Source organism: Lampetra planeri, chromosome 42 (genome assembly GCF_965212315.1).
Source record: "Lampetra planeri chromosome 42, kcLamPlan1.2.h2, whole genome shotgun sequence".
NCBI lineage: Eukaryota > Metazoa > Chordata > Hyperoartia > Petromyzontiformes > Petromyzontidae > Lampetra > Lampetra planeri.
In genome coordinates this window covers 2,338,851-2,362,216 of record NC_136148.1, presented here as the reverse complement: position 1 = coordinate 2,362,216, position 23,366 = coordinate 2,338,851, and the positions used below count along the sequence as shown (strand labels likewise).

Sequence of the window (23,366 nt, the reverse complement as noted above, 5' to 3'; positions counted from 1 at the left end):
CGACTCGACTCGTCCATTGCACGCGACATCGACTGCATGGCACAGCTCGGTTCTGCAGTGGGGGGAAAAAAAAACTGGCGACTCCTGACCCGCGCCGGGCCGGGATGTTTCGCCACGGCCCCAGCGCGGCTCGGTTGTTCGCCCCTCCCCGCCTCCTCCCGACGGGGGACACGGAGGGAGCGCTCCGAAGCAGAAGGCCGGCACTCATCCGCGCCACTGCCACGGGATGACGACCTCGCCATCCTGCGACACCGCGTAGTAGCGCGAGACGCACACGCGCATCCCCTGGAGCCCCGAGAGATGGGGCGCCGTCGTTGGCGGAGGCAGCAGCAGCAAGCGGCGGCAGCACTCGGCCAGGGCGGCCGGGGGGAGGCCGGCCTCGCCGCGCAATCGGTGGGCTCCCAGCCGCTCCGCGCACTCCTTCGCCAATGCCAGTGCCTCGGCCTCCAGCCTGCGAGGAGCGCGGGCGGCAAGTGAGAGGCGGCGCCGCGGTTTGAGAGTCCTCGGTGCACCTGCCCGTCTCGAATACGATGCGGAATCATCTTAAGTCTGCGCCTCGATTCAGACTTGTTTTGTCTCGTTGTGTTGTCGTCCACTCGTAGTTATCGCTAAATAAAATAACGAAAAACACTTGCTTGATTAATATTTTCGTCACTCATATCGTAAAACAAAAATAACACCGGTGTGCGCCGGGGGTGATTAGGGCCCAATGAGCAGACGTGATGCCATCGACTTCCCGGCGCGACCACGCGGCGCGCACCTCTGCGTCGCGTTCATGCGCGCGCGCGCCTCCCTGGCGTTGCCCGCGATGAACATCTGCAGGGCGTCGGCCGAGCTCGTGACTGGGACCTCGAACACGCCGGACTCCAGGAGCCGCAGGCTGCACTCCGAGCTGGGACACAGCGCGCCCTGCACGGTCAACCACAGCCAGATGCCCGTTCACTCGCTCGCGCCGCACAAAACAATTCCTGCATTAATAGGGTTTTCCCCCTTTTTTCTGGCAACAAAACTGACACCTTTTGCAAGGAATCATGTTTACATTAACCACAATACTTGCAGTCAAATGCAAACAAAAAACAATACTCTGATCATTTATGCATTGTCCTTGAAACTGATTGGTCCACACCAGAGATAGCTTTCTTTAGAGCCTAGTCTCATATGGTGTTCGACCAGATGACGCCAAAAGGCGCACAGTTCAAAGACAACGCACTACCAGAGTAATCAGAGCTCGGTGTGAGCAGCTACATCATGGGACCTCCTTTGCCAGTACCAAAATATACTAATAGGGGGAAAACCCTATTAGTATATTTTGGTACTGGCAAAGGAGGTCCCATGAAATTCCTGCATTCTTCCGGGATATTTTTGTTTTCTCCCAGATTTTTTTTATCCCGATCGTGCTATCGGCGGTCATGTCACGAAACAAAGTGATTCTTCGGGTGACCTCTGACCTACGCAATAGATGGTAGCACTTCCCGCTTGCTGTGCAGATGAGCGAGGTATTTTGCGTGACAACCAACTCATAAATTTTGATTTAAAGCTTTCGTGACTGCAGGGATTCATATTCTTGGTTCTTTCAGGTAAAGTCACGTGGAAGGGAAACAATAAAATAATAAAAATATAAAACAATACAATTCTCTGCTTGTGTTGCAGTCCAAAAGTCGTGAGAATTGTATTGTTTTATATTTTTATTATTTTATTGTTTCCCTTCGACGTGACTTTACCGAAAGAACCAAGAATATGTAACCAACTCATATTTGAATTCTCAGAGCTGGAAATTATCCAAACTAAGTACAGAACCAAATTTTACGTTGTTTTTTTTCAATCGTTGGCGACGGGGCTGAGATCATCAACTCACTTCAATCGAACCCAGGACCTCAGTGGTGCGAGCTCAGCGCTCTGACCTCTTGAGCCACCCAGCCACCTCCAAATGAGCCCCACCGATGCTGTGGTGTAACGGTGAGCACACTTGATCTGCTTCTGTCTACGTTTAGCACGCTCCAGTCACCTGTTGCCTTTAAAAGGTACTTGAAAGTCGTGGTGAAACCCAGAGGTCACCGGATCGATTTGGTCTCCTGCCATGACAGGTGCAACAATGGTGCAAGTTTCTTAAATCTCGCCGCTTTCGTTCAACGAGCTGTATAGATGGGTGTGCCACAGCCTGACCGGCCAGTGTCAAAGGATAGGCTAAAGTACCCTCTACAGCAGTGGTTCTCAATCGTAAAAAAAATGTATGCTAATAAATACACAGGGTTTGATGAAACAAAGTAGTTGTACTTACGTGTCCGTGCATAATTTGCGTTTCGATGATTTACATTCTAAAAAAACCTGGCAACGTCTCACACCCCCAGAAAGGGCATCTCGCAACTCCCAGGGGGTGCGTGCAACCCAGGTTAAGAACCACTGCTCTACGGGGACTGTAAACTAATGTTGCTGGATTACACGGTTGTTGAAAGCAAAGAGGCCGATGACAGCCTAAAACACATTTCTTGTTATTTATATGTGGAGACACAACGGAATCCCGCGCTATACCGTACTCTCCAGGTTATGAAACAAAAAACTCAAAGCAATAGTCCTTCACAGCACATAAATGCTTTCCAATTATGTGCCATGGAAAGGGGCCAATCCCTATAACATCACCGATTACAAGTTATTTTTATTTAAAGGCAGCGTTATTGACGAATCTGTTGAATTGTTTTTGTAAAAACGCGACTGTACACCAATGTCAGCGTAGCAGCATCGCGAAATTAATTGAATCATAAGAAGCACATTTTTCCTCCTTTATCTTCAAGCAAATGTTGGGGGTGCGTCTGCTATCCCGGATCACGTGTCTATGAGGAGCGGTAGCACACCGCGCTACAAAGCCGGTGACCCGAGTTCCGACTCCTGCTCACGGCCAACACCAGTGAGACGATTATTTAAACTGGTCCGGAGCCTCCCCTAGATCTGCTCGGCCTTAAATCAGTACCTTGTGTGGTGTATAAAAACATCAGCGCTGGGGAGATGAAGGTGGCCGGTTGTGGTTGCTGACGACCCACCCCCTCATGTGCCATGCCGGCCTTCATAGATGCAACTCTCTAACAGTGCTTGTACCCAATAGTCTGTTCGAGGCTATACAGGGGATCTGTGTCTTTGTGTGCGCGATTGGGTTCGTGTAACTTTATTTGACACCGAGCACAAGTTTGGGCTGGGTCCACAGGCGAAGTTTTGACTTCTATATTTAGGGGGTGGGGCAGGGGTTCGCTTTGTCCTTCACATTAGGAATCGTGGATGCATATATTATTATTTTTTATCTTAATTGTAAATTACTGAAAATACATTTATGGAGGTGTCCAATGTGGGGTGCATTGCCCCCCCAAACTCCGCCCATGGCTGCATCTTACTTTCCGGTGCGTCTTACAATGCTTTAGAATATGCGGCAAATGATTGAGGACTGGCTGTAGGCCACGAAGGCTGGGCACCGCGCCGGCAACGCCGAGGCGGCAACGCCACGCCGGCAACGCCGCTCCGCCTTCTTCTCTCCTCACCCCTCCAGGATGAGCCTCAGGTCACGCAGGCTGCCCGGCAGGAAGAGGGGCGGCCCGCGCAGCGCCGACTCCCGCATGAGGTTGAGGCGAGCTAGGGCCCGTTGCGCCGACAGGCCCGAGACGTGGGGGTCGCGCTGGGTGAGCGACGCGCCGCCTAGCATGCGGCACGCGCGCTCCTCGGCGGCGCGCAGCTGGGCGAGCACCATGGACAGGCGTGGGCTCTCCTCCACTGCCTGGGACCGCGCACGAGACAAAGATCCCAACGCCCACCACCCCGTCCATAGCCATGAACAGACGGTGGGGGCAAGTTCCGTTCACGAGCAGCTGTGAAGGACGGCACGGTACACGAGGGGGGGGGGGGTTTCCCGCACCATGCCCGGCCGCCTTTGTCTCCCGAGTGGCGATGTTTACACACCGCACCGGGTACTGAGTCGAGTGACGGGAGGCCCAGAACCGGTTCAGATAATCGTCACCGGTGGTGGCCGTGAGCGGGAATCGAACTCGGGTCACCGGGGGTGTTTGTAACACAATGCGCTAACCGCTGCACTGCCGCTCCTCACAAAAGACAAAGATCCCCCCCCATCAACTCTTCACAAGTACAAAGACGCGTGCAGGCAGGTGCACGTGCACGCATCACATTGTTTCACCTTGTTTTGGAAACTGGGCAGCTCTAAAGGGCGGAGCACACCCGCGACACACGGAACATGACACACCCAAGCTTCAGCGAGCGCTGGCCGCTGCGGGAAGGAAAGTCGTCTTGTCCTGGACATCGTTGTGTCTTCGTGCGCAGCGGGGCAGAGTAGTTGCGTTGGCTGGACGGTGAAGGCGGTGCCGGTGAATTCAACTAAACCATTTAAATTTGACCAGCTAAGGCCCACTGAGCTATGCAGCTATTTTTCAGTGACCTGGTCACAAATGATAGCTCAACAAAAGTAACTTATTGCGTGGAAATGTATAGTAGCCAAACACTCTTAAGCACACGTTGATTCTAAATGTGGAAGGAAAAACTGGAGGACCCGGAGAATAATGCATGCGACCACGGGCAGAACGTGCAAACTCCAAATATACAGATATCGCCAAGGGTCGGGATAAAACCCCCGACCTCCTACTACATACCAGGCGAGGTAGTTAATAACTCGCCACCGTAGATCAGTTGGGGCTGGCTGTGAGGTGGGCAGGAGACAGAAGCACAGCAATGTGGGGGAGCTGAGTGTCAACATCTCGCCTCTGTGGCGCCCCTAAACGTGCCAGCAGCCCCCCCATCCCCCGTACCTTTATCCAGTGGTGGTGCACGTCCGTGGTGCCCAACATGATGTGCCCCAGGGCGTTCACTCCCGACTGGTCGGTGAACAGCAGCATCTGGCCTGGACGCAGCCAAACACGGCGGAGGAGAGGGTGGCAGAATGAATTTGCAGCAGGGATAACGCGCGGCATTAACCAGCAGAGAGCAGCCTTATCATTAAATATTGCATTACTGATGACCTGCACAGGTAGCCTCACCCACTTTCTATTCGCGATAGCGTCACGCTTCACGGGATGTGAATTACGTGGTTTACTGATGAGATGTTTGGGATTTCATGAATGTAAAGGGGCAGCCCTGCAACTGCTTGCTCACGCCACTGCTGGCAGAAGGGCCTCCACCAGAGGCACTTCTAAAGAGCCCCTCTAGAGTGTATTGTTGTTACATCTTCTTAGGTTTTTTCGGTAAAGTCACGTAGGTAAAACATTAAAATTAATGAAAGTAAAATAAAACAAAATAAAAATAAAAATCACGACGTTTCGGAGGCAACACAAGTCTCCGTCATCAGGTGGGACCGTCACAGCCGAATTAGCTGCATCAAGTGAAGCAATGATTCAAGATGTAATCCCTTATAAGCAAGTTGAAGGGAGGTGGAGAGGGGGGGTTTGGAGAGCTTATCAGACTGTGGTAGCCAATGAATGGAAACGTATCGGGAGGGAGGAGGAGCGGTGATCAAAGACTGCACGTAGTGCTCAACACAATGAATGGACACGTGTCGGGAGGGAGGAGGAGCGGTGATCAAAGACTGCACGTAGTGTTCAACACAATGAATGGAGACGTGTCGGGACGGAGGGTGAGCGGTGATCAAAGACTGCACGTAGTGCTCAACACAATGAATGGAGACGTGTCGGGACGGAGGGTGAGCGGTGATCAAAGACATCACGTAGTGCTCAAGCTGGCCAGACCATCTCGGAAGAGATGACAGTACCCACACTTTACCCCAATCATATTAATCTATTTCTTTGCTGGTGATGCTAGAAACATTAAAAATTATGCCCTCGTGTAAAGGAGATCGTATTTTTATGTAATGTTCCACTGTGTGTTTTTTGCGACGTCGACAGCAAACGGACGGACAGCACAGATGTGCACGGCGACACGTAGAGCAACGTGAAGAAGCCAAGCGGTCACATAAACACACACGTACTCTCTGGTGCTTTCGGTAAAGTCACGTAGATAGAAAAAATAAGAAAAGAAAACACGACGTTTCGGTCGCAACACAAGCGGTCCTGATATTTGGATTTTTTTTTTTTCTCGAGATATTTCTTTTTTTATCTACGTGGCTTTACCGAAATACCCCAAAAAATATATATATTTTCACCTGATGACGATTGCTTGTGTTGCGATTGAAACGTCGTGATAGTTATTTATTTATCTATTTATTTATTTATTCTATCTACGTGGCTTTACCGAAAGACCCAAAGAATTTGAATTCCTGCAGTCACGAAAGCTTTAAGTCATAATAAGACTATTACGTAACATTTCTTCTGTTGAAAAACACAAGACTACCTTTTTGACCCAAGCCATAACAACCATCATTATTTGAATCCCGTAGAAAACCCAAAGAACAGACACACTACATACCAGGGGGGGCGGGGGCGAGGGAAACGAAAGGCCGAAAAAAGGACACGGCACGTAGCAATCTTACACCCTCATACAATCATCTGTGTCGCCACGCTTGAGAATTACATTGCTCCAGCAGTGATTAGCCCCCATACACCCTGCACAGGGCACAGTCCCAACATCAGCAATGGGGGTAAAACAATAAAAAATATAATTCAATAAATGTAAAACAATTAAAAATATATAATACAATAAATATGAAACAATAAAAAAATTCATACAAATATAAAACAATAAAATATTTTATACAATAAAATAAAAATAAATCTAAGTGCCCCAGTACTTTGTGTTCGCTTATTTCCCCTTGAAATAGAAGCAACACATTATTTCCTGAAGCATAACGCAGCTGCTTCGTTCTGCATTGTCAGTAAAAATTGCGGAATGCTGCTGATAATAGGAATAGGAGCCGCGGATAACAGATTGTGATAATAGGAGTTTCCATGGAACTTACAGATGTGGATAATAGGAGTTTCCATGGACCTTATAGGTGTGATTAATAGGAGTTCCCATGGATCTGACAGATGTGGATAATAGGAGTTTCCATGCAACTTACAGATTGTGATAATAGGAGTTTCCATGGAACTTACAGATTTTGATAATAAGAGTTTCCATGGAACTTACAGATTGTGATAATAGGAGTTTCCATGGAACTTACCGATTGTGATAATAGGAGTTTCCATGGAACTTACAGATTGTGATAATAGGAGTTTCCATGGAACTTACAGATTGTGATAATAGGAGTTTCCATGGAACTTACAGATTGTGATAATAGGAGTTTCCATGGACCTTACAGATTGTGATAATAGGAGTTTCCATGGAACTTACCGATTGTGATAATAGGAGTTTCCATGGAACTTACAGATTGTGATAATAGGAGTTTCCATGGACCTTACAAATTGTGATAATAGGAGTTTCCATGGACCTTACAGATCGTGATAATAGGAGTTTCCATGGACCTTACAGATTGTGATAATAGGAGTTTCCATGGAACTTACAGATTGTGATAATAGGAGTTTCCATGGACCTTACAGATTGTAATAATAGGAGTTTCCATGGACCTTATAGGTGTGATTAATAGGAGTTTCCATGGACCTTACAGATTGTGATAATAGGATAATAGGGCAACGGATAGAGGAATTGTCCTGTAACAGATTTTTAAAAAATAGTTTTTGCACGCGATGATCAATAACACTTTTTCACCGGTGTATCCACACGCGCGCGCGCGCATGCGCTCCCGTACGTGTGCGTGCGTACCCTTCAGTTGCTGTGCCAGCTGCGGGAACTGCTGTCCCATTCGGCTCAGGCTGTGCAGCTGGCTGTTCTTGTGTGCCACACCCCACTGTCTTTGCCACCTGCGTGCAAATAACGACGGCAAATAACGGGGAAGTGCCGTGCACGCGTGGGGCCGACCGTGCGCTACTGCATGCTGTGGCACGAAGCATACGTCGCACAGCTGAACACACCAAAAGCAGCACACGCCACGCAAAGACAAGGCAAAGCACACACAGCGCAACACCACAAGTTCACGCTTATTCTAGGTTATTCCACACACCGTGTGGTACAAAGACAAAGATCCCCTGTATAGCCTTAACAGACTTTTTGGGCAAGTGCTGTTGGCGAGCACCTATGAAGTTTGGAACAGCAACATGAGGTGGTGGGTGGCCAGGACCACGCCCAGCCACCTTTGTCTCCCTAGTGGTGAATTGGCACGTTCTGCTCACGTGACAACCCTTACTAATTGGCTGTGTCGGGTGGTGGTGGGTTTAACGACACATTTATATATTTACGCGATCTAACCCAAAAAACCTTTGTTCTATTAGCTACACAGATGGTGGTCCCATTCAGCCAGCTGCCCGACTATTTTTCACGGGAGATCCATCATGCTGCATGAGCAGAGCGGCAACAACAACAACAACAAAAGACAAAAACATCAACAGTGCAGAGAATGAGTACAGAGTCCTTCAGCTATTTTGCACAACAAACAATGGCATAAACCAATATCATACATCTGTTCCATACCTCAAGAGCAAACATCGATCGCAGACTAATAACAAATAGCGTATGGCAATATCGTAGTTTCAATCAAGCCTCCCTTGACAGGCAGCGCTGAGTTTCGATCAGCTCTTTACTGGTTATAAAGGCCATCTTTCTGTCCATCTGGGGTGGCCGGCCGAACCGCCCCCCCCCCACCCCGACCATGCATCACTCCTGACCAGAACGCCCCCTCTGCGTGCAGTGATGAGCCGTGCCGAATCACCGTCCGAGCGTGATGCGTGCCACGCGCTTCGACAGCAAGCCTTCCCACTTCACACTGAAGGGTGGAAACGTGGAATTGGTTGACAAATATTTTTCGAAACGTGGAATTGGGTGGCAACTATTTTGAAAGCCAAGGTGAATCGCGCCTCTGTTTGGCGGAACACATCGCGGTCGCAAACGGCGCGTGGGCGGAGAGGTTTGCCGCTGCCTCAACGCTCACGAAGCGGATAAATAAGCGCTGAGCTCATGTTGTGGAAAGTCTCAAGTTGCTTGGTTAGTAATCGCACACGCCGTTAGCTTTAATGCAATGTGTGCCCTGCGACTGCTCCTCACTGACCACGTATCCTTACTATGGAACAACCACCGGGTGTGCTTATTGACGTGTACCTACCGTGTGGAGCGTACTCACCGCGCATCCTGAATTAACGTATATTCTTTTAACGTCTCCCTACTAACCATGTGTCCTTGCCATGTATCCTTACAAAATACATATCCTTCCCATGTATCCTTACTGATCTCGCGTCCTTACCAATTATTCTAACTGCACGCCCTTACCATGCATCCTCACTGACCACGTGTCCTCACTCACCGTATGTCCTGCAGCCCCATGCGCCGACACAGCTCCTCCTTGAGCCTCTGCACGGCCGTGCGGAGCGGCAGGCTCTTCTGCAGCCTCTCGGCCGCCGTGGGCCCGTGCCTCTGGAGCCAAGCCCTGGCGAGAGGGCGGCACGCGGAGCCCCCCGTACCCCGACGCGTGACTTCTCAACCATCACAATCACCACCCAACCCCCGCGGAGGGCAGCGATGAACCGCAAGGAGGTCCGGCTCAACGCTCGAGCACGATTCATTCACTCATTCATTCGTTTTCAAATGTGCTTCGTACCGCGCGTCGTTCGGCACGATGTTCGAAGTTTCGCTCCATGTGCTCTGCTGCTTCATTCATTCTCACGCATTCTTTATTCAGTCCCTGCCCAAGACAACATACTTTCCTTAACAGTCAATATGATGTCTAGAATTCGTGTTTTTTTCCAATACGTACATTTATTTTCCCTCTCTCTCTTAAGTCTAATACCCAGCATGCATCTCTCCATGCTTCTTTGCTACATTTCAGCCTTCGTTCCATTCGCTCGCTCAGAGTGTCCACGCGTCTGATCCGATCCGATCACGCGCAATCAGACGTACCCGATTCTTACACAAACGAATGCAAGCATGCATCGTGATGGTAAGAGTTTCAATCAATGACATTTGGGCGGCGAGAGTGGCGCAGTAGAAACACTCGTGCCTCACAGCTTTAAGGACCCGTGTTTATTTCCCAACTCGGGTGCCTTTCTGCGTGCAGTTTGTAATGTTCTCCCCCTGTTCTGCATTTGTTATATCTGGCTTCAGCAGCTTCCTCCCATAGATAAAAAAAAAAAACACACACCCATAGTGCGACTGGTATTGGCCAAACATCCCAAAGCTGAAAAATTACTCTGCAAATTACTAAATGGTTGCAGCATTGCCCCTGACTGCAAAGATTGGCAGGACCCTCCTGAAGGAGTTGAGATTCGGTGAGCCTCTCCTGAGTAAACGAAGCGTAGTAATAGTAGCGATAAAACGCGTAATGCTCCTCAGACAGGTCACCTAGCTCCACGTGCTGCCGAACACAGATTGGCGGCTCGAGACGTCAATGCAAAATCGTTACCCAAGCGTTGGCTCAGCCACCTTGGCCTTCCGCATCTCCTCGTCGGGGTCCTTCTGTCCCGTGAAGGTGTAGAACGTCTTGTCCCACTTGATCGGCCTAGCACGCGGGGCGCACACGACACCGCCACGTCACCAACGCTCGAACGGACCACGCGCCAAGCTCAGCCGAGCGGGCCACGTGCGATACTATGCGACGCAACGCCACTGGGATTCATGCAGCGCCTAGCCCAGGGCTCGGCAACCTGCAGCTCCGGAGCAGCATGTGGCGCTTTACAGACTGCCTTGTGACGTTATGTGTGTGTCTAGGTATTGATGTGCATTGCGGCTCTTGAAGTATTGAGGGTGTTTTTTTTTTTACCGAATATGAAAAAAATGTCTCTGCCTGTTATTTTCTTTGCCAGCGACTGGCCTAGCCGATGCATTGTTTTTCGATTCGTGCATTTTGTCTGTGATCGTTAAATACCTGGGTTTGTGAGTTGTGCAATTTTCCTTAGGACCCTGTATTTGTTCTCTGCAATATTCATGTTTTTTACTTTTGTTTTTGTTGCTGCTGCTCTGCTCACACACCGTGGATCTCGGTTATAAAATATGCTGACTAATGACTAAACGGGATCATCCGCGTAACAAATTAAATAAACTCAACACTGAAATGAACAATACTACGGGGAATGAGCCCGATCTTTTCAGATATCGGAAGCTAACCTCGTCAGATATCCCAAGAGTCTTGGGATTCGGTGAGGAAACGAGCATAATCATTTAAAATAAAGCTACGCAGGGCTGAGACTGCACGTGCACGGATGGATAGGTGTTATGGCTGGCGGAGAAACATTGGAGGGAGCAGAGGGGATTACAGAAAAATATTGATGTTGTACTGCACCACTATGCTCTCACGTCTATGACCAGTGTGGTGAAGTATGATAAAAACCAAAAACTCCACGATCGCACGGCAGTGGGAAGGCACTCATCCAGCAGTAGATTAACAAAGAGTTATTGATTACGTCATTCGCAAGAGTAGGCCATCGTATGCCGGCGTCAGGGTCCAAATTTTCCACGTTCGGAAGTTACACCCCAACATTACTCAATTGGGATCGTAAATGGCGATCATCGCCCCCTACTGGCAGACTAACGGCCTCAGGTCACTCGTGCAAATGAAACTCATTGTGGTCTCTGGAATTCTCACCTCGTTAAACGAGATAAAGTAATAAAATGACCGTGAGCATTGCGTCTAAATGTGACCACGTCTTGAGATGCTGTACAGAAGCAGTGGGCTTTGTGTGGAGAACGAGGCAGTCAGTCGTAGACAGAGAGGAGAAACGAAACGTCTTGAGCCTCAACCGGAATAGGCGTAGCGGGCTTAACAGCATGGATGAATTACATAGCAGTGTTAAGAGTATTGCTCTGTGAATGGTACCGTATAGTCAAATTAACAGCATAGTTGTGTTAATGTTATCGCTGGCTAAAGAGTAGAGCTGGTGGGAATAGCGTCACCACGCGATTAGTACGTGGCACGATTGGTACAACTGTGCAAATTACAAGGACGACTCTACTTACAAAGATTGACTTACAAACTTTCAGAGATACGAACAAACCTGTCCGTTAATTCTAGATTTGAAGCTTTCGTGACTGCAAGGATTCATATTCTTAGGTTTTTTCGGTAAAGTCACGTAGGTAAAAAAAATAAAATTAATGAAAGTAAAATAAAATAAAAATAAAAATCACGACGTTTCGGAGGCAACACAAGCTTCCGTCTTCAGGTGGAACCGTCACAGCACGCTTGCTGTATCAAGTAAATGAGAGATTCCAAGAGATACTACCCCGTATATATACTGGTTGAGGGGGGGGGGGGTGGGCTAGGACAGGCCCCCTTTTTTATTATTATGGTAAGGTTGGTGCGGCTTGAAACTACGGCTAGTCTACATAACAAAGGACTGAGCCTTTGTTATGTAGACTGGCTGAGAGGGGGGGGGGGGTGCCAGAGTTGTTAAAGTGCAACTGCTGCTAATGAGACCGAGCCTCTGCCATGTAGATGGTAAAAGCACAAAAGCAGGTCCGTATGTCCAATTGCCTCTTCGGACCAAGAGTTGTAAGTTCAACCGCCGCACAATGGATGGCGGTGGTTGTTCGGTGTCAACCACTGGCTTGTTTCGAGTCTCAGGACCCAAACACTGAAAGGGTGTCTAAGGTGTCGGCAGCTGTTGCCCGTTAACAAGTTGATTTATGAAGATAAGAAGAGAGCAACTGTGCAGGCATTTCTTGGTTAGTTTTTCAAGAGAGTAGAGAGGAAACACGAGCACCAAAGGGAATTAGCATCTACATCAGCAGAACATAAAGAACCAGTGGCATCTACGTCTGCAAAACATGAAGAATCAGTGGCATCTACATCTGCAGAACGTCAAGAATCAGTGGCATCTACATCTGCAGAACATGAAGAATCAGTGGCATCTACATCTGCAGAACATGAAGAATCAGTGGCATCTACATCTGCAGAACATGAAGAATCAGTGGCATCTACATCTGCAGAACATAAAGAATCAGTGGCATCTAAAATCTGCAGAACATGAAGAATCAGTGGCATCTACATCTGCAGAACATGACGAACAAGTGGCATCTACAGGAGATTATACAACTTTTAAACCCATTCCCCGTGTTTCATGTAGATACCGTACAATATGTTTGGAATCGACAGGAGTAAAGTTGAACTTATGGACAAATCGACTTACGAACAGACCTCTGGAACCTAACTCGTTTGTAAGTAGAGGGGTGCCTGTATACAGCTGTGTTAAAGTATAGCGGTATAAGTAGTATAGCTTCGTGGCCGTGTGAATTATATAGCCGTGAGAATTATACATAGTATGAATGGTTTAATGATGTTGCACCTATTATGTGCCTTGCAGCTGTGTGAATTATATACAGTAGCTGTACACATAGAATAGCTGTATGAAAAATATAGCTGCATGAGTCATCCTCCTGAGCAGGTCCTTATAACCAACCACTTGCTTTTTACATTTATTGAACAAAAAATACCCCATCCATCGTCAAGAGGCTTTAGCCCCATCTGTTTAATTCTCAGAAATATTGACTATTTATGAAGATGCAATGCCGAGATTAGCAAATTATCAAGAGTTCTACTGTACTCCGATATTTATTTGTACGGCGTAATATTGGCAATAAACGCACTGCCAGTTTTCATAAAATATCGTGATGTCGTGATTTAGTGCTCATGTGTATTTTATTCCCTGACAAGATATTTATTAAATAACAAAAATACATTAATTAAATGTCTAAATAATGGGGTTATTACCAATCATATCTGTAATTTACAATACTTTTTAAGGAATTGACGGCTCTGCGGTTATACGATTGTCATCATTTTTCGTAGCGCTTTCAATTTGATGAGTTTTGTTTAACTAACAGCATGTGCTTTATTATAAGCATCATACATTGATAGAAAGTTGCAGTGATGAGAAACCTTGTGATAGGCTTAATTTGAATGAACTGCAATTGGAGAACTTGGAACTAAATGTTTTATTCTTATTGGAAGTCCAGCAAAACACAAAAACAATACGATAATGCAAAATACAACTACAAAGTTATGCAAAACTGATATCACAAACACATTCCTGCGGAGGGAGCTGGTAGGAACGTTGGGTTGCTCGGTCAATGGCCAGGGTCAACGGCGGCGTGGTGTATTCCGCAAATATGGCCGACTGTGAGGGCGGGCACAAGCCGGCGTGAGTAGGTTAAACGTTGAGTTTTATAAGGGCACCACGGGGTGACCAGCCCCTCCCCACCCAGCCCCTCCCCACCCAGCCCCTCCCCACCCAGCCCCTCCCCACCCTCCCCACCCAGCCCCTCCCCACCCTCCCCACCCAGCCCCTCCCCACCCTCCCCTCCACACCCAGCCCCACCCAGCCCCTTCGCACCCTCCCCTCCCTACCCAGCCCCACCCTCCCCACCCAGCACCTCCCCACCCTCCTCACCCAGCCCCTCCCCTCCCCACCCAGCCCCACCCAGCCCCTTCGCACCCTCCCCTCCCCACCCAGCCCCTCCCTGCACGATGGATGGACGGACACAATAATCCCCTGTGGGCTGGTGTAACCAGTGAGTTCCTACCAGTATAATCGTAATGTCGTGACATGTAATATAGTCGTGTGACAAATACCATGGCAAACCAAGCAACGAGGTAATCCAATCCTTAGCATCACTGCTAGTATTGCTACCAATTATGCTTCAAAATTGAGTTTTGAAGTCCATACGGCACACGGCCGTTTTAATACGGGCAAAAAAAAACGCCTATTTGTTTGTGCTTCTCCCTTGTGATGGGACTTTGTAGGATAAACGTTGGGGTTTTTAAAGGGGGCACGGGGTGACCAATGAGGTCGGAATTGGTCTGTTATAAGGTAGGCACTGATAAGGGGTTGACAGGTATGGCTAACACAGTGAAGGGAAGGAATTTAATTTACAAAGAGGCCCCCCCATCAAACTTCATCAGGCAACCACTGCTGTCAGTAAAACTGACCGCCCAGCTCTCACCTGTCGGGAGCGGGAGAGTGACGCACATTGAGGCCGGCTAGGTGCTGCGTGGGCAGGCGGCATGAGCTCAGGATGTCTCGCACGGTGGCCACGAGGTCGCCCGAGAGAAGCGTGAAGCTCACCGGTGTGAAGCCTGCAGCGCCACAGCAGGGATCGCCACAAACATCGCTATCCTCGTTGTTGAACATCTACACCAGCATCGTCAACATCTCGGTCATCTGTTAGCATCACCAGCAGTAACGGCATCATCAACATCATCCATATCTTCTCTGGCATCATCAACACCATACTAATGTTTAATATCGAGGTAATCTTTATCATAACCAGTGGCGTCATCATCAACAACATTGCTAGCATGATAAATTACATTACTTGGACTATCACTGGTATCAGCAGAATCATAATCTCCAGCGAAACGTTCTTCAAAATTGTAAAAAAATTAACCCGTAAAAACAAAGTTTTTCACTATAAATCCTTTATATGCGTGGCATCGGATTTATTTTATTATTCATTTCTGTTTTTCTTGAGTAAGAGTTTCATTTTTATCACATTGGTATTTTAAATTAAATATGAAAAAAAAAAATTCCTAAAAAGTGGAACATTTTGGAAAAAAATTTTCACGAAAATTAATTGTCACGCACAACGAGTCTCTGTGCAAAATGTCAGCTCGATTGGATCACGGGAAGTGGGTTAAAAAACGACCGAAAGATTTGCACGGTCGTAAGCGCGCAAGCAAGCAAGCAAGTGAACTTAATATAAAGGATTTAATAAAGGATTTAAAAATGTGCTTGCTTGTCAACGTAACTCCTGGCAAAAGGGCCTCCACAGGGCACTTCGAGAGCCGCGCTCTGCTACCGGTTTCTCTCGAAGGCACTCTCGTACGAGCTTGCTGGATCTCTACGACACAGCAAACCAAAAACTCACTGTGGGCCTGGGTGGGTGGATGGAAATGCGTTGTAGCTGACTGACAATTCACAATCCCTTGCTAATACTTATTTTATTGAGCACTAAGAAATCATGTGGCGCCAAAATCCGTGAAAATAATGTTTCATTTTCAACGAGTGCCAAACTGCACATGCGTGACCGAGGCAGTTGAGTGGACCGGGGGTGGAGGCTGACGGGGGTGGGGGCTGACGGGGGTGGGGGCTGACGGGGGTGGGGGCTGACGGGTCTGCCGTACTGCACCATGACCAATGGAGAGGGGAGGGTGGGGAGGGTGGGGAGCTTGGGGGGTGGGATCGGCAACCGAACGACATGGCGAGTGCGTCTGTCCTCGCTTGTGAACAGCAAGGTTCTTTGTATGTTGAACGTCTTTCGCACCGTACGCAGCCAACTGTGCTAATCGGAGGTAAGGGAAATGATGAATAGTTGATGAATAATGATCGACATCGTATTATGGTCGATCATTCTGGATCATTTAAAATCGCTGCCAATCCCCCCCCCCAAAACCCTGCCTCACGAAGACAACGAAACCCTTACAAGCCCCCCCCCCACCCGGTCTGATGGTGCCAATGACATCACCAAGCCACGGCGATCAACTCCCGTCCAGCAGCACTTGTGGGAACAGAGGCGCGATTTTTCAATCCGACTTGCTGCCAAGTTGTATCGAGCCACCCTTACGTGAACGTATGGATAACCTTTGTCTTCTCCGTGCGTGTGTTGTCATCTTTGCATTGGTCGGTCGGCTTTCGTGAAACTTTTGTGTTGTACCAAGTTTCGATCTGCAATACCGACTGGTATTCTGATTTAGATTATAGGCTTTATCTGGTTGCCTCAGAGTGGTTTTGGTGTCCATGTATTGTGTTGCTTAATTGCGAGTCTGTTTCCTGCTGCCAAATCTATTAACCAGACCTACCAACGGGACAGTGGTGGCTATGATGGAGCTGGTCACGAAGAAGGCAGTGACGCTGAAGTTGGTGATGCTGAAGGCCAGCATGATGTTAGCAAAGATGTCGCAGATGATGATGACACAAGCAGTGATGGCTGTGATGGTGATGGTGCAGCGATTGCACACGATGATGGCGCATACAATTGATGGTGCAAGCATTGCTGCCAGAGTGAAGGTACAGCACGGTGACATTGCCGGCATTGATAGCGGAGGCAGCGATGATGCAAGCGGTGGTGGTGCAGGCGGTGACGGCCGAGGCGTGTCCCTCACCGGCGCTGATGGCGGCAGGAGGCGCCTGCGTAGTGCGCACGTAGAACGTGACGTGCAGCGGGTGTGGAGCACGAGTGTCCGGCCTCTGCAGGCTCTCCAGGTACCCGTTGAGCCGCTTCAGGGAGCTCTCGTTCACCGCCTGCACAAGGCACCACGCGACGTGACGTCAGTCAGCCTACAGAACCGGCTGCACCCACCTCTATCCCGCTGCACAGGCAGCTCTTCGTGTGCTTCTGCGCTCCCCTTTGCACAATACAATGAAACAAATTGACAGCATGTGCTCAAGTTCTTCCGATTTACGTGATGAATGTTATTCATATGAATCATTTACAACCCTCAGGAGTTCCACGACTGCGTGAAGACCTCCAGTGCCAGTGTTGGTCGTAGTAATAATAATTATATGGATATAGCGCTTTTCATCAAGTATCTGAAAGCGCTGTAAATGACACAGCAGCAGCAGACACTCAGTATGAAAATATTATAAATATTTTTTTAATCATTTAATAAGCGGAAGCGTATAAATCAGTTTTAAGGCGCATTTTTTTATATCTACAGACTCAGAAATCCTGATATCTCGTGGAAGAGCGTTCCATAGCCTAGGGGCTACACGGGGAAATTCTCGGTCTCCCATAGACCGAAACCTCGACCTGGGAATACAGAGAAGATCTGCATCATGCCCAGATCTTAGGGACCTTGAGGTGACATATGGGTGCAGCAGGTCAATGATGTAGGCTAGGGCAAGATGGTTCACTCCTTTGTAAGTGAACCATAGGATTTTAAACTGTATTCTATGTGAAACTGGAAGCCAGTGCAGGGAGGTCAAAACGGGTGGAATAATGTGTGAAGGTGTTCTAGTTAACACCTTCGCGACATTATTTATGAAGGACCGCCGCATCTCGTATTGACATGCACCTTCGTCTCTTGAAATATCTAGGGTTTTTTTGTTTACCAAATTCGGAAGAAAAAAAAATGTCTCTTCTTGTTATTTTTGGTTGCTGCACCCCCCCGTCTTGGGGCGTTAGTCTGTTCGCAACGCTGGTTGGCGCAGGTCGGTGTAGGGAAGACCGGTATAGATACCAGTCACCACTGACTTGTTCAGGTAACAATAAGCCACTGGTTCAGGCTGTCACCAAGAAAGGTCAACTGGGTTCACAGGGCACTGCAATAACCACTGCACCCACTGCTCGACTCCATAAATGTTGTTGCATTACGTTAAACGTTGACATGTTGCATTTTAGTTTGCATTTTATTTGCCGCTATATTGCACCAATAGAAATAACTTTGGGAAAATAATTCGTCTTAAAAATTCAAGATAACATCGCCGTGCTCAGATCAGCCTGTTACCACCCCAGTTTTTACACCGGAGAAAAGCGGAGCCTTTCTCGCTATGAAGACATCTAAACGCTTCATAAACACAATAAAGTTTGGGAAATAAATCCCAAATATAGCATTGCATACAACAGTTCTATAATGGCCCTATTCATAATTAGTTCTTTTTGGGTTAGATCATCGTGTGGGTGTAATGAAAATGTTGAACTATCACCATCGACCACCTGACAAAGCCGAACAATTGAAGTGTCACGTGGGCAGACATGCAAACTGATTTGCTTTACCAGCAAAACTGGAATGTTGAAGACAAGCAACATTTTTCACATCAATAGTTAAAAACTACGATTTTACTCTAAACGACCTAAACCAAGAGGAACGAATTATGAATGATAATACTGGTCGTAAAAGCCTACATATGTATCGTTCCGGATGACCGCTGCAAAGTATGATCTTGAGTTTTGATTATAATGTGCTGATCTTTAAAGGTGTATTGAAAATGTTTGATTCTGCTACTGATACTCCTGCTGTTATGGAGTGACTCATGCAGCCAGCTATGGCTGCAAAGTTTGGTCGTACATGTTATGTATATCGTTTATTGTAAAATTTGAATCACAGTTCCTATGATCACTGTTACATTGTTTTTATAGCTTTATTTTTGTGTTTTTTAAAAGTTTTGGTTTAGCCATGTTTGTCTATTGTAGTACAGAGTTGGCCTGATAACTTTAATCTACATCGTCTTATGGTTGTTATTGTTTGACTTGCATCCCGCTGGGATTTTTACACACAGCGTTGAAATACGGTGTTTTTTCTGGAAGACTTTGCCGTTTTTTCCTGGATATTTCTGCTGCGTATAGTCACTTTGAGATGTTTCTTGTTCATGTTTTTGTTTTGTTGCGATTGCACCCGAGTCAAGAGCCGCATGGCTCACAGGGTTATACCTAATCAATGAAACTTAAATGAAACTGTATAACATTAACCAGTAGTGTCCTACGAGTTCAAGACGAACATCAGACTCGTAAATATAAATGATCAAGGGGGGGCTCGCCCTCTCTCGCGGGTGCTGGCCGAAGAAGTCTGGATGCACGGCGAAGTAGAACGGACGCAGGGCGTTGGTGACGTCGGCAGCGGAGATGTTCGCGAGGCCTCGCCATGCCACCAGCGCCAGCCTGGGTACAGGACACCTGCCGGCAACATCACACCGGACGAACGATGCAGCATCCACACAACTGACCATTCCACGCGATCCATCGGTTGAACGTTCAACCGGCCACGCCAACCTGCGTAAGGCCGTGGGAAGTGGTCGGACCTGTTCGCGGAGGTTTTATAGATACTCCGGTATCTTTTGACAAAACACAACATTTTGTACTGGCAATTGCACCGCTGTTCACGTTGTATAGTTTTAGAAAGCAATTCAGTTGCATGGCCCTTTAGTTGACATTTTACAGTGTTCTGGAGTTGTTTTAATTTAGAAAAATGTTCTTGGTGCATGATGAGTGCTAACTGTTGTCCACGGATCCAGAAAGATTGGAATGTACCGATCTACACGATATTCAGTCATCACAATCGACCAGCATTGTAGTGCACCTACACGACCCATCATCGGCAATGCTCCACCATCCATACACTTCACCCACATTGATCCACGCCATGAAAGTTTTACCACCTACATGTTCCACAATCCACACAATCCACCACCACACATTCAATTCCATGTAGCCCCAAGCTAATATTTAGGAAACTCATCCAAAAACGGCATTTTTAAAAATCAGAACTTTTTCACTTCTACAGACTTACATGTACAGTCTACAACAACTGAAAATGTTAATGTACCGTCAAATATGTTTATGGTGATGAGTTAAGTGGTAGGAACCACCTGGTTCCACCAGCCATCCGTCGTGCAGGGAGGGGCTGGGTGGGGAGGGAGGGGCTGGGTGGGGAGGGGAGGGTGGGGAGGGGCTGGGTGGGGAGGGTGGGGCTGGGTGGGGGGTGGGAGGGGTGGGGCTGGGTAGGGAGGGGCTGGTCACCCCGTGGTGCCCTTATAAAACTCAACGTTTAACCTACTCACGCCGGCTTGTGCCCGCCCTCACAGTCGGGCATATTTGCAGAATACACCACGCCGCCGTTGACCCTGGCCATTGACCGAGCAACCCGACGTTCCTACCAGCTCCCTCCGCAGGAATGTGTTCAAAAGCGAGTAACAATGCTGCTGCGACCACCAGCCGCATCGTACCCGTCATCAACAGGTCAAAACGCAAGATCTCCTTCATGAATGGAAAATTAAAGATACAGCCACATGAGTGCGATTGTGGCCATGCCCAACCACCAACACTCTGGATCCATAGAGACACAGAGACGCATTGAGATATCGAGACCCAAGGAGATGGATTAAAGACAAGGCACAATGCGATTGTGGTTATGCACCCCAAACTTTGCACAATATAGCAAACCTGTAGAGACACACAGAGATACAGAGACCCACGTAGCGATAAATAAAGACCCACTCAGACATACTCACAGAGTGAAAGACTCATAGAGATACGTAGAGACGCATATACTCATTGAAATACAAATAGACACAGAGATACAGAGACCCATTGAAGAAGACAAGCCACACTGCAATTGTGGTCACGCAACACAAACTATGGACCATATAGTAAAACCGTAGAGACAGAGACGCATTGAGACACATAGAGACCCACATAAGAGATACTCATATTTAAATATAAAGACTCAGACAGTTATACCCATAGACTCAGAGAGGCTCATAGAGACCCATATACTCAGAGATACCAAGAGACACACAGAGATACATAAAACCCCATAAAGATGCATTGAAGACAAGCCACAGTGCGACTGGTCATGCAACACAAAAACTACGGACCCATAGAGTTAAACCCCTGTACTGTGTGTGTATACTGTGTGTGTATATACTGTGTGTGTGCACTGTGTGTGTGTACTGTGTGTATACTGTGTGTGTACTGTGTGTATACTGTGTGTGTATACTGTGTGTGTACTGTGTGTGCACTGTGTGGGTGGGGGGTGGTTGTGTGGTTGTGTAGGTGGGTGGTTGTGTGGGTGGGTGGGGGGAGGTTGTGTGGGTGGGTGAAGGTGACCGACAAACTGCGTCGCAACAAAACATGTGTGGTGTGTGTGTGGTGTGTAGTGTGTGTGGTGTGTGTGTGGTGTGTATGTGTGTGTGGTGTGTATGTGTGTGGTGTGTGTGGTGTGTGGTGTGTGTGTGTGTGGTGTGTGTGTGGTGTGTATGTGTGTGGTGTGTGTGTAGTGTGTGTGGTGTGTGTAGTGTGTGTGGTGTGTGTGTAGTGTGTGTGGTGTGTGTGTGTGGTGTGTGTGTGTGGTGTGTGTGTGTGGTGTGTGTGTGTGGTGTGTGTGTGGTGTGTGTGTAGTGTGTGTGGTGTGTATGTGTAGTGTGTGTGTGTGTGGCGTGTAGTGTGTGTGTGTGGCGTGTAGTGTGTGGAGTGTGTGTGGTGTTTGGTGTGTGTGTGGTGTGTGTGGTGTGTGTGTGTGGTGTGTGTGTGGTGTGTGTGTGTGGGGTGTGTGGTGTGTGTGTGTGGGGGTGTGTGGTGTGTGTGGTATGTGTGGTGTGTGGGGTGTGTGTGGTGTGTGTGTGTGGTGTGTGTGTGTGGTGTGTGTGTGTGGGGTGTATGGTGTGTGTGTGTGGGGGTGTGTGGTGTGTGTGGTATGTGTGGTGTGTGGGGTCTGTGTGGTGTGTGTGGTGTGTAGTGTGTGTGTGGTGTGTGGTGTGTGTGGTGTGTGTGGGGTGTGTGTGTGGTGTGTGTGTGGTGTGGTGTGTGGTGTGTGTGTGGTGTGTGTGTGGTGTGTGTGGTGTATGTGTGTGTGTGTGGTGTGTGTGTGTGGGGTGTGTGGTGTGTGTGGTGTGTGTGTGGTGTGTGTGTGTGGTGTGTGTGTGGTGTGTGTATGGTGTGTGGTGTGTGTGGTATGTGTGTGTGGTGTGTGTGGTATGTGTGTGTGTGGTGTGTATGGTGTGTGTGGTGTGTGTGTGGTGTGTGTGTGGGGGATATGTGTGGTATGTGTGGTGTGTGTGTGGTGTGTGTGTGCTGTGTGTGTGTGTGGTGTGTGTATGACCGTCAGCTCTCACCATGCTGCCGTGGGTGTCGAGAGCGCAGACAAGTGCTTGAGCATCGTGAGTGTCCGTACGGAGAGGCAGACAACTAAATCACGCAAACTTGGCCAAATCCGCCGCAAGCGACGTTGCTATCTCGTCAAGTAGCGCAACGCCTTCGTTGTCATACACAAAAACAAACAAAAAACCTGGCCTCGGTAACGGACCCGGATCGTCGATTATTAACTTGACGCGAGTGTTGAACTTCTTTCGCTCCGCTACGTAGCCCACCGCGATTGTACTTGTCCTGGCCGCCACCAACATAACCATGTCATCCCATGTCACAGGCAAATCCGACTCCCCAACGCTCACGAAATCCACCGCGGCCCCTTTGAATGTAACGTCGTAAGATTTATTCCATTTGCGGGCTGCCACCAAGTGAACGGAGGGGAGCAAGTTGCATCGTAGCGGAACGTCGGACGACACAACGACCACCTCGCACCATAACAACAACAGCCCCTACCGACCGCCTTAAACACGGCGGTGGTGTGGAGGTGGACGTGGGGCGTGGCGTCTTCCTCTGGGTACCACCCCAGCACTGCTCATGGACCACGGCTTCTGTGTTGCTTATCAAACGTTGCGCACGTGCGCGCGTGTGTTGGGGGAGCGGTGGTGTAGTGGTTAGCGCGTGACGTCATTTATGTACGGCCCCTTACTGGTCATCTGTGAAATAGAGCTTCATACCTCATCGGATTCCTGCGGGATATATAAAGATTATTACTCTGTAGAGAGAAATCTAGTCATTTATGTATTACCAATTGCAATTCAGTTAAAACTTCACAATGTGTCCAGTGAATGTGAAAACCAAGGCCTAAATCAGCG

General features: G+C 48.2%; 1 protein-coding gene across 5 annotated transcripts; it reads right to left on the bottom strand.

Annotated features, from left to right (window-relative positions):
• Positions 1-23,057, bottom strand: TCAIM (T cell activation inhibitor, mitochondrial). Of its 5 annotated transcripts, none has more exons than XM_078613747.1 (11): positions 22,521-23,057; positions 19,449-19,584; positions 17,075-17,213; positions 14,917-15,049; positions 10,385-10,480; positions 9,290-9,412; positions 7,699-7,796; positions 4,797-4,888; positions 3,525-3,757; positions 761-892; positions 1-451 (listed from the first exon to the last, which is right to left on the bottom strand). In XM_078613747.1, the coding sequence occupies exons 1-11, from the start codon at positions 22,562-22,564 to the stop codon at positions 205-207; spliced, it is 1,473 nt and encodes a 490-aa protein (XP_078469873.1). In that variant the 5' UTR covers positions 22,565-23,057; the 3' UTR covers positions 1-204. The 5 variants fall into 5 exon arrangements, with proteins under 5 accessions (XP_078469873.1, XP_078469877.1, XP_078469874.1 ...); XM_078613751.1 differs by having other exon boundaries at positions 359-608; positions 761-909; XM_078613748.1 differs by having other exon boundaries at positions 359-608.
• Between the last annotated feature and the right edge of the window lie 309 nt (positions 23,058-23,366).